The 13,618-nt window shown below is 39.8% G+C and overlaps 1 protein-coding gene across 7 annotated transcripts in view; it reads right to left on the bottom strand.

Annotated features, from left to right (window-relative positions):
• The window catches only part of BLTP1 (bridge-like lipid transfer protein family member 1), a 233,015-nt gene that overhangs the window by 91,399 nt on the left and 127,998 nt on the right, over positions 1 to 13,618 (bottom strand). For all 7 annotated transcript variants that reach the window (XM_050946192.1, XM_050946197.1, XM_050946193.1 and 4 more), the window contains 9 exons: positions 13,359 to 13,561; positions 11,928 to 12,125; positions 10,926 to 11,134; positions 10,423 to 10,574; positions 8,794 to 8,944; positions 4,070 to 4,222; positions 3,343 to 3,583; positions 1,569 to 1,717; positions 579 to 798 (listed from right to left, as the gene is read on the bottom strand). In XM_050946192.1, the coding sequence (XP_050802149.1) occupies positions 579 to 798; positions 1,569 to 1,717; positions 3,343 to 3,583; positions 4,070 to 4,222; positions 8,794 to 8,944; positions 10,423 to 10,574; positions 10,926 to 11,134; positions 11,928 to 12,125; positions 13,359 to 13,561 (1,676 nt within the window). The remainder of the gene's footprint in view (positions 1 to 578; positions 799 to 1,568; positions 1,718 to 3,342; positions 3,584 to 4,069; positions 4,223 to 8,793; positions 8,945 to 10,422; positions 10,575 to 10,925; positions 11,135 to 11,927; positions 12,126 to 13,358; positions 13,562 to 13,618) is intronic.

Genomic DNA, 13,618 nt, shown 5'->3' with positions numbered 1-13,618 from the left:
CATATTTCATCTTAAATTTACAAAGATAATTTTTACTGTTTTTTTTTTTCTTTCTTTAGTTAAAAGCTTTTCTTGTTTAAGAACCTGATTTTTTTTTTTTATTCTGGTGAGACCCCCGGGGACTGGGTCTGGATCCACCAGGGAATTGGTGGGGAGAAAGGAGGGAAGGGGGAGAGAGAGGTTAATTTTCTCTCGGTGTTAGGATTACTTTCTCTCTCAGGGAGAGTCTGGGAGGGGGAGAGAGAAGGAGGGTGGAAGGTGGATTTTCCTCTGTTTCAAGATTCAAGGAGTTTGAATCACAGTGATCTTCCAGGGTAACCCAGGGAGGGGAAGCCTGGGAGAGACAACGGTGAGGGAAAGGGTTTACATTCCTTGTGTTAAGATCCAGAGGGTCTAGGTCTTGGGGGTCCCCGGGCAAGGTTTTGGGGGGACCAGAGTGTACCAGGCACTGGAATTCCTGGTTGGTGGCAGCACAAGTACTAAGCTGATAATTGAGCTTAGAGGAATTCATGCTGGTACCCCATCTTTCGGACGCTAAGGTTCAGAGTGGGGAATTATACCATGACAGTGTACAGTACCTGTTCTTGTTAAAGAACTACTTTTAACTGCTGTAGTACTTCTTTGAGGAGTCCCTTCAAGAAGATTATGCAAACTAGGAAAACTTCCAGTAAGGTAGCTGAGTAGGCTCTCCTTTCTTGGACTTTCCTTGACTGGCATTCCAGAACGGCCAGCATGCACTGGTGAATCCGTGGCTGTGTCTCCACTAGTATAGCTCAAGGACTGGTAAGGATGTATACCCTTTCACACACAAAACACAAAATGGCAAGTAATCTATATACATGTAACAAAATCAAAATAAGTAATCATTAAGTGCTATGAACACTTTATTAAGGCTGAACAGAAGACCAGAATCCAGAAACTCAGGGATCATAATCTGGCTCTGATACGAACTCTTTTGGCAGAACTCTTGTGGAGACCTCTTACTACTGTTAACGCTGCAAGACAATACTAGCACGGAGGCTACAATCAGAGTACCATAACAAACAAAACCTTTTTACTATTATCCTCAGAACAAGAGTCACTTTTAGCTAACACCATCATTGGAACCAAAATCAAGGAGGAACTCTCTCTAAGAATTTCTAGATTATTTATGTACAGAAAATGTAATAGGGTTCTGCAGTATAATAACACCAGTGACAGCAGACTTTATACATCATATTCCTAAATTGCATGTTTTAGCCAAAAATTTCCCAATTTGTGCACACAACCACATATTTTATCCTAAATATTACTCATGTGCACCCATACATTTTGGAATCCACAATTTAATGGTCTGTGTTTGAAAGCGGGGACCTAGAGTTAACTGCTGTGGGGGAGAAACTATAGTGATTAAATGTAACTCTTTTCTACAGTATAATGAACATGGCTTAATTGCATAGTATGCATTATATTGATTAGTGTTTAATCCAGGTGAAAATTATTTTGGGGACACAAAATCAAACTTAAAATAGATTGCAAACAAAACACTTCTCTCCCCCCATATCTTCCAAGTTACAGTATAAGCTTACCTTTATTTTCAGAGCAGAATCATTGTGAGTATGGGTCTTGGATAATTTCCTCATGATCTCAGCCCCAGTTACAGGCCCAGAAGAAACTCCAGCAGGTGGAGGACGGCTAGCTATTCCTTCTAGGAGCATTGTGTGTTCACTGACTGTAGCTGAACCATGTAACAATTGTACAAATTAACTTGATGTTAAACAAATCCAAGAGTATCTATTATGTACGCTTATTCCCAAACCAACACGTACACATCCATGCTTTTGCATTTTGGCACACAGATGGCAAAGCGACTAATCTAAGCAAAATCTAACGAAGAACAAAACCCCAAGCATGTGCCAGCTGGCATGTATACAAGAGTATAATGCAGTTGTCAAGCATGTTTTGAAATTATACTAAGACAGCTTTTAAAATTTTATGTCACGGTGTAGTGGGGTGCTCACCCCACTTCAGCCCTGGAAGGGTACAAGTAGCCCTGGGGAGGGCTGCACTGGTAAAAGCAGCCCTGAGAGGGATGCAGCTCTGAAAGCTGGGCTGATTGGGAAAGCAGCCACAGCTGTAACTGGCTTAATAAGGGCCCAACTGGCTCTTAAAGAGGGCAGTGGGCCAGGAGCAAGTAGTCTCCCACTAGCTGAGGAGAGAGATGGACCTAGCTGCCTAAGTGCTAAAGGGTACTGGAGTGAAGCAGGGCTGGGGAAAGGCTAGAGGAGCTCCAGGCCAGCAACCCCTCAGGCAGCAGGGCCTTGTACAAGGCCCCTGGAGGTACTGGGATGCAGGGAAAGGCAGCAGGTCAATACCTCCCTTGCCTATGATGACTGGCTTATACAGTCTACAGTTGGCCCCAGTGAAAGGGGGCTCGATGGCGACTGGCTGTAGCCCATAGGCTGAGGCAAGGTGGGGATAGAAGGTTGGGGGTTCCCCTGGGTGGGGAGACCCTGAGACTGCAGGGGTATTGCCAGGGGGCAGCACCCCAAAGACGAAGGGCACCGGAGTCCGGGAGGGACACAGGGGCCAGCGGCAGCGGGACACTGGCCGGCAGAGGGTGCTCTGCACTGGAAAGAGCTAATTCCCTGAGACAACTAGCAGGAAGCGCCACAGGGGTGAGTCCCGCAACCATTACACACGGAAAATACCTAGCAAAGACAGAAACATAGCTATAACCATTCAAATGCATGACGTAAGTCTACAATGTCAGAGATAGCATATAATATAAGTTAAATGTGCATGAGGCAACTAATTAAGCTGAAGTATTTTATGTTATCAAATAAGGGTGAGCAAGAAAGAAAATCACTTGTCAATTTTTTAAGACAGGTGGCAACCCTAGTTCTAGTTAAAACAAAAGTTCACTGAGGTGAAGTGAGGACTGAACTAGTACCACAGATTTAGAGAGCTTTAGCATCAGATGCCATAGCATTAGGCTTTGTCTGCACTAGAACTTTTGTGTAAAACTTCTGTCAGTCAGGGGTGTTAAAAAAACAAAAAAAACCCGACCAACATAAATTTCACCCACAAAAGTGCTGGTGTGCACAATGCTATCGCTGCTCATTGGGAGTTGTTTAACTATGCTGGTAGGACAACCCTCTCCTGCCGGCACAGAGCGGCTACACAGGAGACCTTACAGCGGCACAACTACAGCGGTACAGCTGTGCCGCTGTCAGGTCTGTAGTGCAGACATAGCCTTAAAAGATAAACATAGTTATTATGCTATTTTACCACAAAAGTTGTCTAAAAGTATTATTTGTTCCCACGTCATTTGTATAGAGCATAACTGCAACACAAATATACCTGCATCAAACTCAAACTCTGCTCCATCAGCACTTGTGTCACTCTGAAGGCCACCTCCACTGTCTAATCCAACTCCATCCTCATGCTCATGGTGTGCAGTTGTCTGTGGTTTCAACGGCTGAGTTGGTCTGTGTAAACTAACTCCTTTGAAAGCTGGTGTCACCACAATGAATTTCATCCACTGCCTAGCAAGTGCAACTAGACCTTTCTTTAAAGTCACTAATGCAGGAAGGCCATCACTCTAAAAATACAGACATACACAATAGCATCTTAACATAAACTGAAAAAGATCAGTGTTACAAAGCATTTTCTGATCATGCAGAACATGATCTCGAATAAAAGCTTCTGAAGAGTTTATATTTCTGCAGCTTTCACGTCCAAAAATGGAAAATGGAAATGTTTAAAGAAAACTGAAACATGACATAGAAAGGCCAATAAATTATTGAGGGGAGGGGGAGGTTAAATCCACATGTTAAATTCATGGTGTCTCTCAAAATTTATAAATAAAATAGCTAAATAAACTATTAATCTATAATGTAGAAATGGTAGTCAAAAAAATTCAAGCCCTCTACAATAGTAACTAATAAGCACTTTAATGTTTTTATACAATTATCTACATTAAGAAACCTGCAGTCTGTACTAGGTTTACATGCTAAACTGTAATAACCTCAATATTATAAAACTATTATGTACACACTATTATTTACTTCTTTAAAGGATAACTCACCATGGTAGCATCCTCAATGATGGAATAATTTGCCTGATGAAGGTAGTGATGCAGTATATTACACAACAAACAGGAAGGATTTTCTTGTAGGAAACGAGACACTTTAGTCAGTCTGTTGTATTTGCTTCTCAAAGGGAAGTGCATACTTTTATTCTGAAATAAATATTTATATAAGTACATATAAAAATGCATGCATGTTATAAACCTCTGTATGACCTAACAGCATCCTAAAGTAAGAGAGCAAGGAGCTCACTTGTATCTGGTACTGTTGTTTGCAATGTTGTTGTAGCCATATTGGTCCCAGGAATATTAGAAACACAAGATGGATGAGGCAATATATCTTTCATTGGCCCAACTTTTGTTGGTGAAAAAGACAAGCTTTCTAGCTACAAAGACCTGTTAAAGAGCTCTGTGTAGCTTGAAAGCTTGTCTCTTTCACCAACAAAAGCTGGTCCAATAAAAGACATTATCTCACCCATTTTGTGTCTCTGGTACCTGGTTGTGAGTTTCAGCTGGTCTGATCAGTTGAGTGTACTGCAACACACTAATGCCAAAACCTGAATTTTAAAAGTGTTATATAAAATATCAATAGAAAGCTAATGGTATACTGATCACTAATATTATTGTCTGGTATATGTACGGAGAACAAATTCAAAATTACAAACCAATTGGAAATTATGTTCTTAAAGTGTGTCTGCTAGGCAGGGCTAGGCTGGGATAACTTCAGAGGAACGTATGTGGTTCTGCCATCTTGATGGTTCCTCCAAGATACATTAAGAGACAATGAGAATGTATTTACTTAAAAACCATCAAGCTAACAAGGGGAGGAGATCTCCTCCCCATACTGTATTCCTGAGTGGTTAATTGAGGAACAGATCCATTCATTTGCATCTTAGCAAACACAAGATGGTGAAGAAGCCAACATGAAATTTCCACCAGAAGACTCCATGAATCCTTCCTCACAACTTGAATGAACTTTACTTTGAGAGGTAATCTTCAGAATAATCCATTTCAAAGGTTCACTGGACTACAAAAGAGAGGGGCAAAGAAACCTAAGTTACCATTCACCTAAGATGATTAAGGAATGAGCACTTTGGACTTTGTGGGAAATCCTGACCAGAATGGTGGTCAGCCATCTTGCTGGAAGGCAGATTGGTAAGAAAACTACCTGAAACAAAGGCTGTAGATTGTTGTGTTAAGTCTTAGCCCTTAGAAAGCATCTTTCCCTTTTATTTCTAAACACCATCATTTATACTTGAATTCACTTAAAATCCTATTTCCTTTCATTAATAAACTTGTTTTATTTTCAATCTAAACCAACCCAGTGCAGTATTTGCATCAAAGGAATTGCAAACTCCAGTTAAAGTGACAAGATGAGCATTTTGTCTCTTTAGAGAAGCAAACAAACTGTATTATTCCTCTGAATGGTTTAGGGGTGAACCTTGTAGAACACACAGTTTGGGAAAAACTGTTGGATTGGGGGGGTCTTAGGGTCATCTTGCCACGTGTACTCAACGCTGGTGTATATCAGAGTATAGCTGGGGTGTAACAAGCATGCTGCTAGAAACAGAGTTGCTTAGTCAGAGCTGCTTAGCACACAGACATTCACTGCACGCTTGTCTGCTGACTGTCAGGGCTTGTCTACATCACAAAGTTGCAGCGCTGGTGAGGGGGTTACAGCGCTGCAACTTAGGAGGTGTACACATCTGCAGGGCACCACCAGCGCTGCAACTCCCTGTTTGCAGCGCTGGCCGTACTCCCGTTTTGTCTCGGGTGTAGAGGATCCAGCGCTGGTGATCCAGCGCTGGTAATCAAGTGCAGACACTTACCAGCGCTTTTCTTGACCTCCGTGGAATAAGCAGGTATCCCAGCATACCTGAGGAAGCCTCTGGTAATCAAGCTGGTCTCCTTCCCCAGTTTGCTCTCGCGTTCCCCGAACCCCCGAGCAAGCAGGTCTCCTTCCCTGCGGTTTGCAGGGTGGTTCGGTGAACGCGAGAGCAAACCGCGGCGAAGCTGGTCTCCTTTCCCGGTTTGCTCTCTCGTTCCCCGAACCCCCGAGCAAGCAGGTCTCCTTCCCTGCGGTTTGCAGGGTGGTTCGGGGAACGCGAGAGCAAACCGCGGCGAAGCTGGTCTCCTTTCCCGGTTTGCTCTCGCGTTCCCCGAACCCCCCTTGAAGCCGCCCGACAGCGCTGCAGTGTGGCCACATCTAACACCACTTGCAGCGCTGGTTGCTGTAAGTGTGGCCACTCTGCAGCGCTGGCCCTATACAGCTGTACTAATACAGCTGTAACAACCAGCGCTGCAAAATTGTAGATGTAGACATACCCTCAGTGTCCAGGCTGTTGGCCACAGCAGCAAAGCATTTACTCAGACTCAGACTTTAGGGTCAGAAGGGACCATTATGATCATCTAGTCTGACCTCCTGCACAAAGCAGGCCACAGAACCCTACCCATCCACTTCTATAACAAACCGCTAACCTATGTCCGAGTTATTGAAGTCTTCAAATTGTGGTTTGAAGATCTCAAGCTGCAGAAAATCCACCAGCAAGTGACCCAGGCCCCACGCTGCAGAGGAAGGTGAAAAACCTCCAGGGTCTCTGCCAATCTGCCCAGGAGGAAAATTCCTTCCCGACCCCAAATACAGCGATCAGTTAAACCCTGAGCATGTGGGCAAGACTCACCAGCACTCAGGAAAGAATTCTCTGCAGTAACTCAGATCCCATCCCATCCAACATCCCATCACAGACCACTGGGCATACTTATCTGCTGATAATCAAAGATCAATTGCCAAAATTAAGCTATCCCATCATACCATCCCTTCCATAAAGTTATCAAGCTTAATCTTAAAGCCAGATATGTCTTTTGCCCCCACTACTCCCCTGGGAAGGCTGTTCCAGAACTTCACTCCTCTAATGGTTAGAAACCTTCGTCTAATTTCAAGTCTAAACTTCCTAGTGTCCAGTTCATACCCATTTGTTCTTGTGCCTACATTGGTACTAAGCTTAAATAATTCCTCTCCCTCCCTAATATTAATCCCTCTGATATATTTATAAAGAGCAAGCATATCCCCCCTCAGCCTTCTTTTGGCTAGGCTAAACAAGCCAAGCTCTTTGAGTCTCCTTTCATAACGCAATCAGGAGGGATAGCTCAGCAGTTTGAGCATTGGCCTGCTAAACCCAAGATTATGAGTTCAATCCCTGAAGGGGCCACTTAGGGATCTGGGGCAAAAATCAGTACTTGGTCCTACTAGTGAAGGAAGGGGGCTGGACTCAATGACCTTTTGAGGTCCCTTCCAGTTCTAGGAGATAGGTATATCTCCAATTATTATTATTTATTACAGGCAGACAGTGATACAACCTTATTGGTCTGGATTGCATCCCCCAATGTGACACTGAGCCACAGGCTTTTATAGTCTGTTTTACAGTCTGATGTCAAACTCTAATGATACCACACTGTTCTGGAAGATTTAAAGAAAATCTACCTAGAAATAGAAAATATTTCTATGTCCATCTCCGTTGACAGAGCAGGATATTTGCTATACTATACGGTGGAAAAAAATACACTAAGAGACCACATTGCATTTTAGAACTTCTGATATCGATTACAGAAATTAATAATTCCTCCTACGAACTAAACAAACTAATTTTTTTCTAACAGTTTAATTCTAGAAGAAGCCACCCTAATCCTATAAATTGTTCCCTGCAGTATAAGATTTTTTTATTCAAGTTTCAAGCATGTGATGACACTTAAGGTAAGGGGATAGGCAACTGTAACAAGCATAAACCTGCCAGGTCTTGCAATAGCAGACAAGGAACCCCTGAAAAACATTCCCACCAATGAGACTGATTTAGTGAACAGAAGCAAAGAAGTTTGTGGTATAAAATCAGTGTCATGTGTACTCTACAACACAGTTAACCTAAATTCTGCATCAAGTCCCCCGAATTTCTGCAGCTAAATTATGTTGCATTTGGCAGGAAAATGACATTTCTGCATAATCAAGTAAATTGAAAATAATTTTTACTGAATTAAATATTAAATTAATACCACTGGTACAGTATGTCTTGTGATATTCATTTGGGTATTGAACTCAAGTCAAATCTCAAATTTCAAATGTTTTTCAGTTGTATACTAAGCCAATATTTTCAATATTTACTTTGTCATAGAATTTTGTTTGCTAATAATTAAACTTTACAGAAGTTGTCCAGTAAAAAAATTAAGATTTTGACAGCTGGGCAAGGTCACATGGGGCTTTTGGCACCAAGAAGCGATTTTACCTTTTTAAAAAATATAGAGGGTTTTCATTAGGTTTCATTGTTTTCATTAGGTTTCCGTTTGCAGCCCACGAAGATGCACTGGATAGTTCACACATTCCCAAAGGCATTTAGTATGGGACCTAATTTTCCTCATTTCCCATTACTTTACAGTGGTGTAACTCCACTGACAGCAACTGGAGACACCATTTATTAACACCAGTGTGAGAGGAGAATCAGGTCCATTTTGTTCACAATCACCAAGGTTTCCTCCTCAGACATAATAGCTAGAAACTTTTCCCATGGAAGTTTAGGTTCTGCGTCCAAATCACAAGGGGTGAAATCTGTGGCCAGTTCAACAGGCATAGGATTTCAGTTACAAGGAAATCACTAAAGAAGACAGACACCAAAGGAAGGTGTGTTGCTTGTGCTTATTTTAAGTCTGTTGACCTTATTTTTCAGTGAGTCACCAACCTCTAATGCCTCTGTCATTATGCAGCCCATGACAGCACAGATCCTTAGAGTTCCTTCAGTTTCTAATCTGTTTAATGAAGACTTCAGTTGATCAACGGGAACAAGCCACGCACCAACAGCAGGAGTTGCAGTGCTCAGTAGGTTCAGTTGCCTATTTGAAGAAAAATTAAATATTAAAAAGGCAGAATTCAAGTTAAGCAATGATTATCAGTAATGTTTCCTTATGCATTAGTTTGAGGGGGGAGGCATAGCCCAGTGGTTTGAGCTTTGGCTTCCTAAACCCAGGGTTGTGAGTTCAATCCTTGAGGGGGCCATTTAGGGAACTAGGGCAAAAATCTGTCTGTGGATTGGTCCTGCTTTGAGCAGGGGGTTGTACTAGATGACCTCCTGAAGTCTCTTCCAACCCTGATATTCTATATTACATAACTAGATAGAGTTATAAAGTGAAACAAAACAATCTTTATAGGCTTGAAAATGTTAAGCTATACAGAACATTATTATTCATATTTAAAACTGGTGCAAAGATAAATATGTGGCTCTAAATGCCAGAAACACCCTCACTAATGCCCTTCTCACTCCTGCTACAGGCTCTCTTACTCTTCTCCCTCCTTCCTGGAATAGGGTAACTGGATTTTCAAAGTGGAAGACAGGTCACAGGAATGGGAGTCATGCAAGAGTGTACAAGTAGTTTTGACAGATGGAAAGGGGAAAGAAAATGATACACACCTCTCTCTCACTCAAGCAATACCATCACTTCCCCCAAACAATTTCACTGCCTCAGATTTTTTTTTAAAAGTACACATTACAATAAAAGGTCAAGACGTGATAAGATTAGTATTTACCCTAAAAACTGGTCAAAAACCTTTGCTGTATTTTATACCCAACACTATATGCAACTCCAACTTTGGTATTTCCAGCTTTTTCAGTGATTACCACTGCAAATATAATATCTTCCTGAATATTTTCAAAATTGATTTAGGAACTCAAGTCCCACTTTCAATGACACCAAAGGCTTGTCTCTACCAAGGCAAAAAGCTCACAGTAGCTAGTGCACGCCATCCACTCCACACACTAGCTCCCCTCGTGGACACACGTACTACGCATTAAGTGTGTCTTTGTTTGCTTTAACTTAATACACTTTGGAAGTATATTAAGCTACAGTGCACAAAGACACTCAGTGTGTACTAAAAGTGTGCTCATGGCTGTGTTAATGCAGAATAGTTCACATGCTTTAACTTCACACCCTAGCTTATCCCACACTAGCTTCCTCGAGTAGTCAAGCCTTAGGCTCTTACTTGACTAAATTCCTTTAGAAAAATGGAATTTTAAGCACTTCTAAAAATATTCCTCTTTCCTACACTTTCCCTATATCATGTTCACTATTTAATCATTTTTAATCCCTTTTAAAATAACTAGATATATCTCCATATAATGATGACAGTTATACCAGCAGTTGCGTAGTACAGTGACACTGATTTGGTCTGATCTATCTATATCCCAAAGTTTTGTCATTATCCAATAACAGAAGCAGCAGCAATTACTAAGGAGGCTGCACACAGAATATACCAGATTTAATAATATACAGACCCGCTCCTTTTACTTCCTTCCTTAGACTTAAAAGAAATATACCTTGAAAATTTATGGGCAGGAGAGCGCACATTAGTGGGAGCTGCAAAACTAAACCAAATTTCTTTGATTGTCAGCTTCATGCTGCAGGAGTCAGGTGGGGGAGGCATTAGAGGAAGATCTTTTTTCAGATCATCAGATTCAACTCCTTCATCCTACACAAAAAGAGGTAAATTGTTTTCAGAGGGCAACATGTGCTTAACAGAAAAGCATATTATGTACTGTCTGTCAAAAAATAAAATTGCATATGACATTTAACTGGACAAGAGGAATAAAAAACACACATGCCCCACACTATCTCCCAAGATCATAGACGACGCATCCTTCAGAAAACTGCAATTTTAACTATGTAAGCTATGTAAGCAGATACTTTGAATTCAAAGTAAATACAGAAGTTGTTAAACTGCTTCTAAAAATAATTCTGCACTATCATTAGCAATTGCTAAAAAAGAAATCAACCCTTAGAGAAGTACCAATCTGAATAATTTAAAAGGGCATGCACCCACCTGTTCATCTGAAACTGAATTTCCATTTATGTCTGAAGAGGGACTTCTATCACAAGGAAGATTATCATCAGACACATCGGTATTATAACCACTACCAGTTGGAGAATCTGAAGAATTGTTGGATGCAAGTAATCCACCCCTCTCTGTGGCACTAGATTTACCCATGACTCCAAAAGTACTATATAAAACAGCTCCAGATTGTCTTCCACCTTTAAATACAAAATTAGAGTAATTTGTTTACAAAACTCTTGATGTGTTCCATTTATTCTATTTTCAAAAACTTTTAAAAATAGGGAATTTTGTCAATTTTCCATTCCCATGCAAAACATTTGTAACTCCTCTTACTTTCACAAATACTATGCTGCATACTTTTGTTAATCCTTGTGTACATATATTTAGATACAAATAAGTGTAATACCTGTTTTTGGAAAAGTTTATATCTCCTCAAAGCAATTTTGCATGCCCTCTATCTAACTGAAACATTAAACACACAATCTACTGAAGAGAACAATTCAGATGCAGAACACATTTAGACTATTTCTTTTATAAGAGTGAACTTCTCTCTGGAAAACAAGGCTCCAATCCTGCAAGCAGACCCCTACTCTGGGTCTGATTGTAGGATCATGGCCCAAAGGACTAGTCATATTACCAATTTCTATCTTTACAAACTCAATGTTATAGACAAAACTCCTTAAATATCATTAAGGCTGAAATAAAGCTAATATTTAACCTTTAAAAAGTTACTCTGTACCTAGTACATGTCATTCTGAGCTAATTATATAGGCAACTATACAAGCTTACCTATTAGATAATCCATTGTGTAAAGTACGTATGTTCACATAAAATATAAACTATTTAATACCACCTACATTCAGTAACTTTTTTAATTAAAATTAAAAATGAAGATTAGAAACTTGGAACACCTAACAAAGCATTTCATTAATTAATTACAATAACAGTAAATAATATTGATCATGTAGTATTGCAATACTCTAGCTTTACCTTTTATTGTTAAATTTTCAATTCCACATTCAAACATTATCCAGCCCCACCTCTCTTGGCTGGGACCTATTCGAGTTACATCTGGAACAGCTTGCTGATCAGTTTCATCGATAAAAGTAAACTCATCCAACTCTTCCAAAGTAAAAAGAACTTTTGACTTCTCAAAAGGAATCGCTGTTATTGCACAAGTCCCAATGTCTGTAAAAACAAGCAATTTACTTCTTTTTTATACAGATGATGACAAAGAATTTATATGGATATAGCGCATTTTTATAGCGACAGTGCATTTTTCCTAAATTAAAGAGGGTTTGTTTGGATTTGGGGAGAGAAGGGGGACGGTTGCATTTATCAATCTTTTTTTTAAAATTATGCACAGAAAGGAAAGATTGAAAGAAGTCATCTTAACATTTGGAAGTGCTGCAAAATACAACTAACAAAACAAACAAAAACCTACTCATTAAGCATTGCTCATAACATTTTAAAATAGTGTTTCCTTTTCACCACATTTTCCATCACCTATATACAATCTGAAAAAGCCTGGAGAAGAAAGCAACAGAACAAGGATCCCAAAATTAAATTAAAGCCCAAATATATTTCCAATCTTAATAATGTTAAGGTACTGTTAGCAAAAATACGACGCTATATAAAGAAAAGTTTGTGGCTGCTTTTCAAAAATTGACTTGTGACTGGTTACAGCCTCTGAGATACTTTAGCCCAAAGGAAAAATCTTGTTACAGCACATTCCAAATGAATGATACCAAATGATAAATGAAATACAGTAATATTGATGTGATTCTCTTAGATAAAAGGGAAACTTCATGGCATATAAAAAAAGTGTTTTGTTTTTTTAAAGGCATTTGCTCGAGTCCACTATATTTTATGGGTATTTTCAAAATATATTTTCAGTACAAATTCGAAGTTTATTCAGTGGCTAGAATGTACGCCTCTGCCCATGTTGTAAGTGTGTAATGTGTATAATCACTAAGAAAACAAACCCAAAACAGACTATTTTAAATTTGTTATATTACTTTCTTTGAAGTCTGAGGTCTAAAATGAGTCAGACCTGTGACTTGTACAAAAAAAAAAATTAGAGGAGTTATCCTAAGCATCATGTGACAGACCTGACGTATGCTAGCAAAATTCTGTCACCAAAGGGACGCTTGAAGTTAAACAACAGCAAGAAAGGCATTTGTGAAACTTTGCCTCCCCTCTCCATTGAAAATGACAATGGAAAAAATATACTCACTAATAGGTATTGCATTTTAAACAAAAGATAAGACCAGCTGCCATTATTTGGACAGCAGCTAAAATGGTAATTTCAGTCAAAAGCTAGGATTAGAAAAACTGAAATCTGACTCAACCTTAAATATACAATCACAGTTGATGCCTCAAACAAAAAAAAATTGTTTCCACACTTATGAATAAGCCAACCTGTTGTATCAAGGCCTCTAAGCTGTCCATGAACACGATGAATGTTCAGTTTGGCAGCAATTTCTTTTCCTTTTTCTGCTCCAGCATTTGATCTCAGTGAGCCAGAAGACTGGGGCTGCATTTTACTGGAATGGATGTACCGATCAAATGTTACTGAATTCCTCCCAGTATCTGCATTGTTTGAAGTCTCTTCAATCACACCCCTTTTAAGTGAAAAGGGAAAAATAAATATGAAAATCTCAAAGACAATTATTTACCGA

Source organism: Gopherus flavomarginatus, chromosome 3 (assembly GCF_025201925.1).
Source record: "Gopherus flavomarginatus isolate rGopFla2 chromosome 3, rGopFla2.mat.asm, whole genome shotgun sequence".
Taxonomy (NCBI): domain Eukaryota; kingdom Metazoa; phylum Chordata; order Testudines; family Testudinidae; genus Gopherus; species Gopherus flavomarginatus.
The sequence above is the reverse complement of the archived record's forward strand: the minus strand, read 5'-3'. Positions and strand labels throughout refer to the sequence as shown.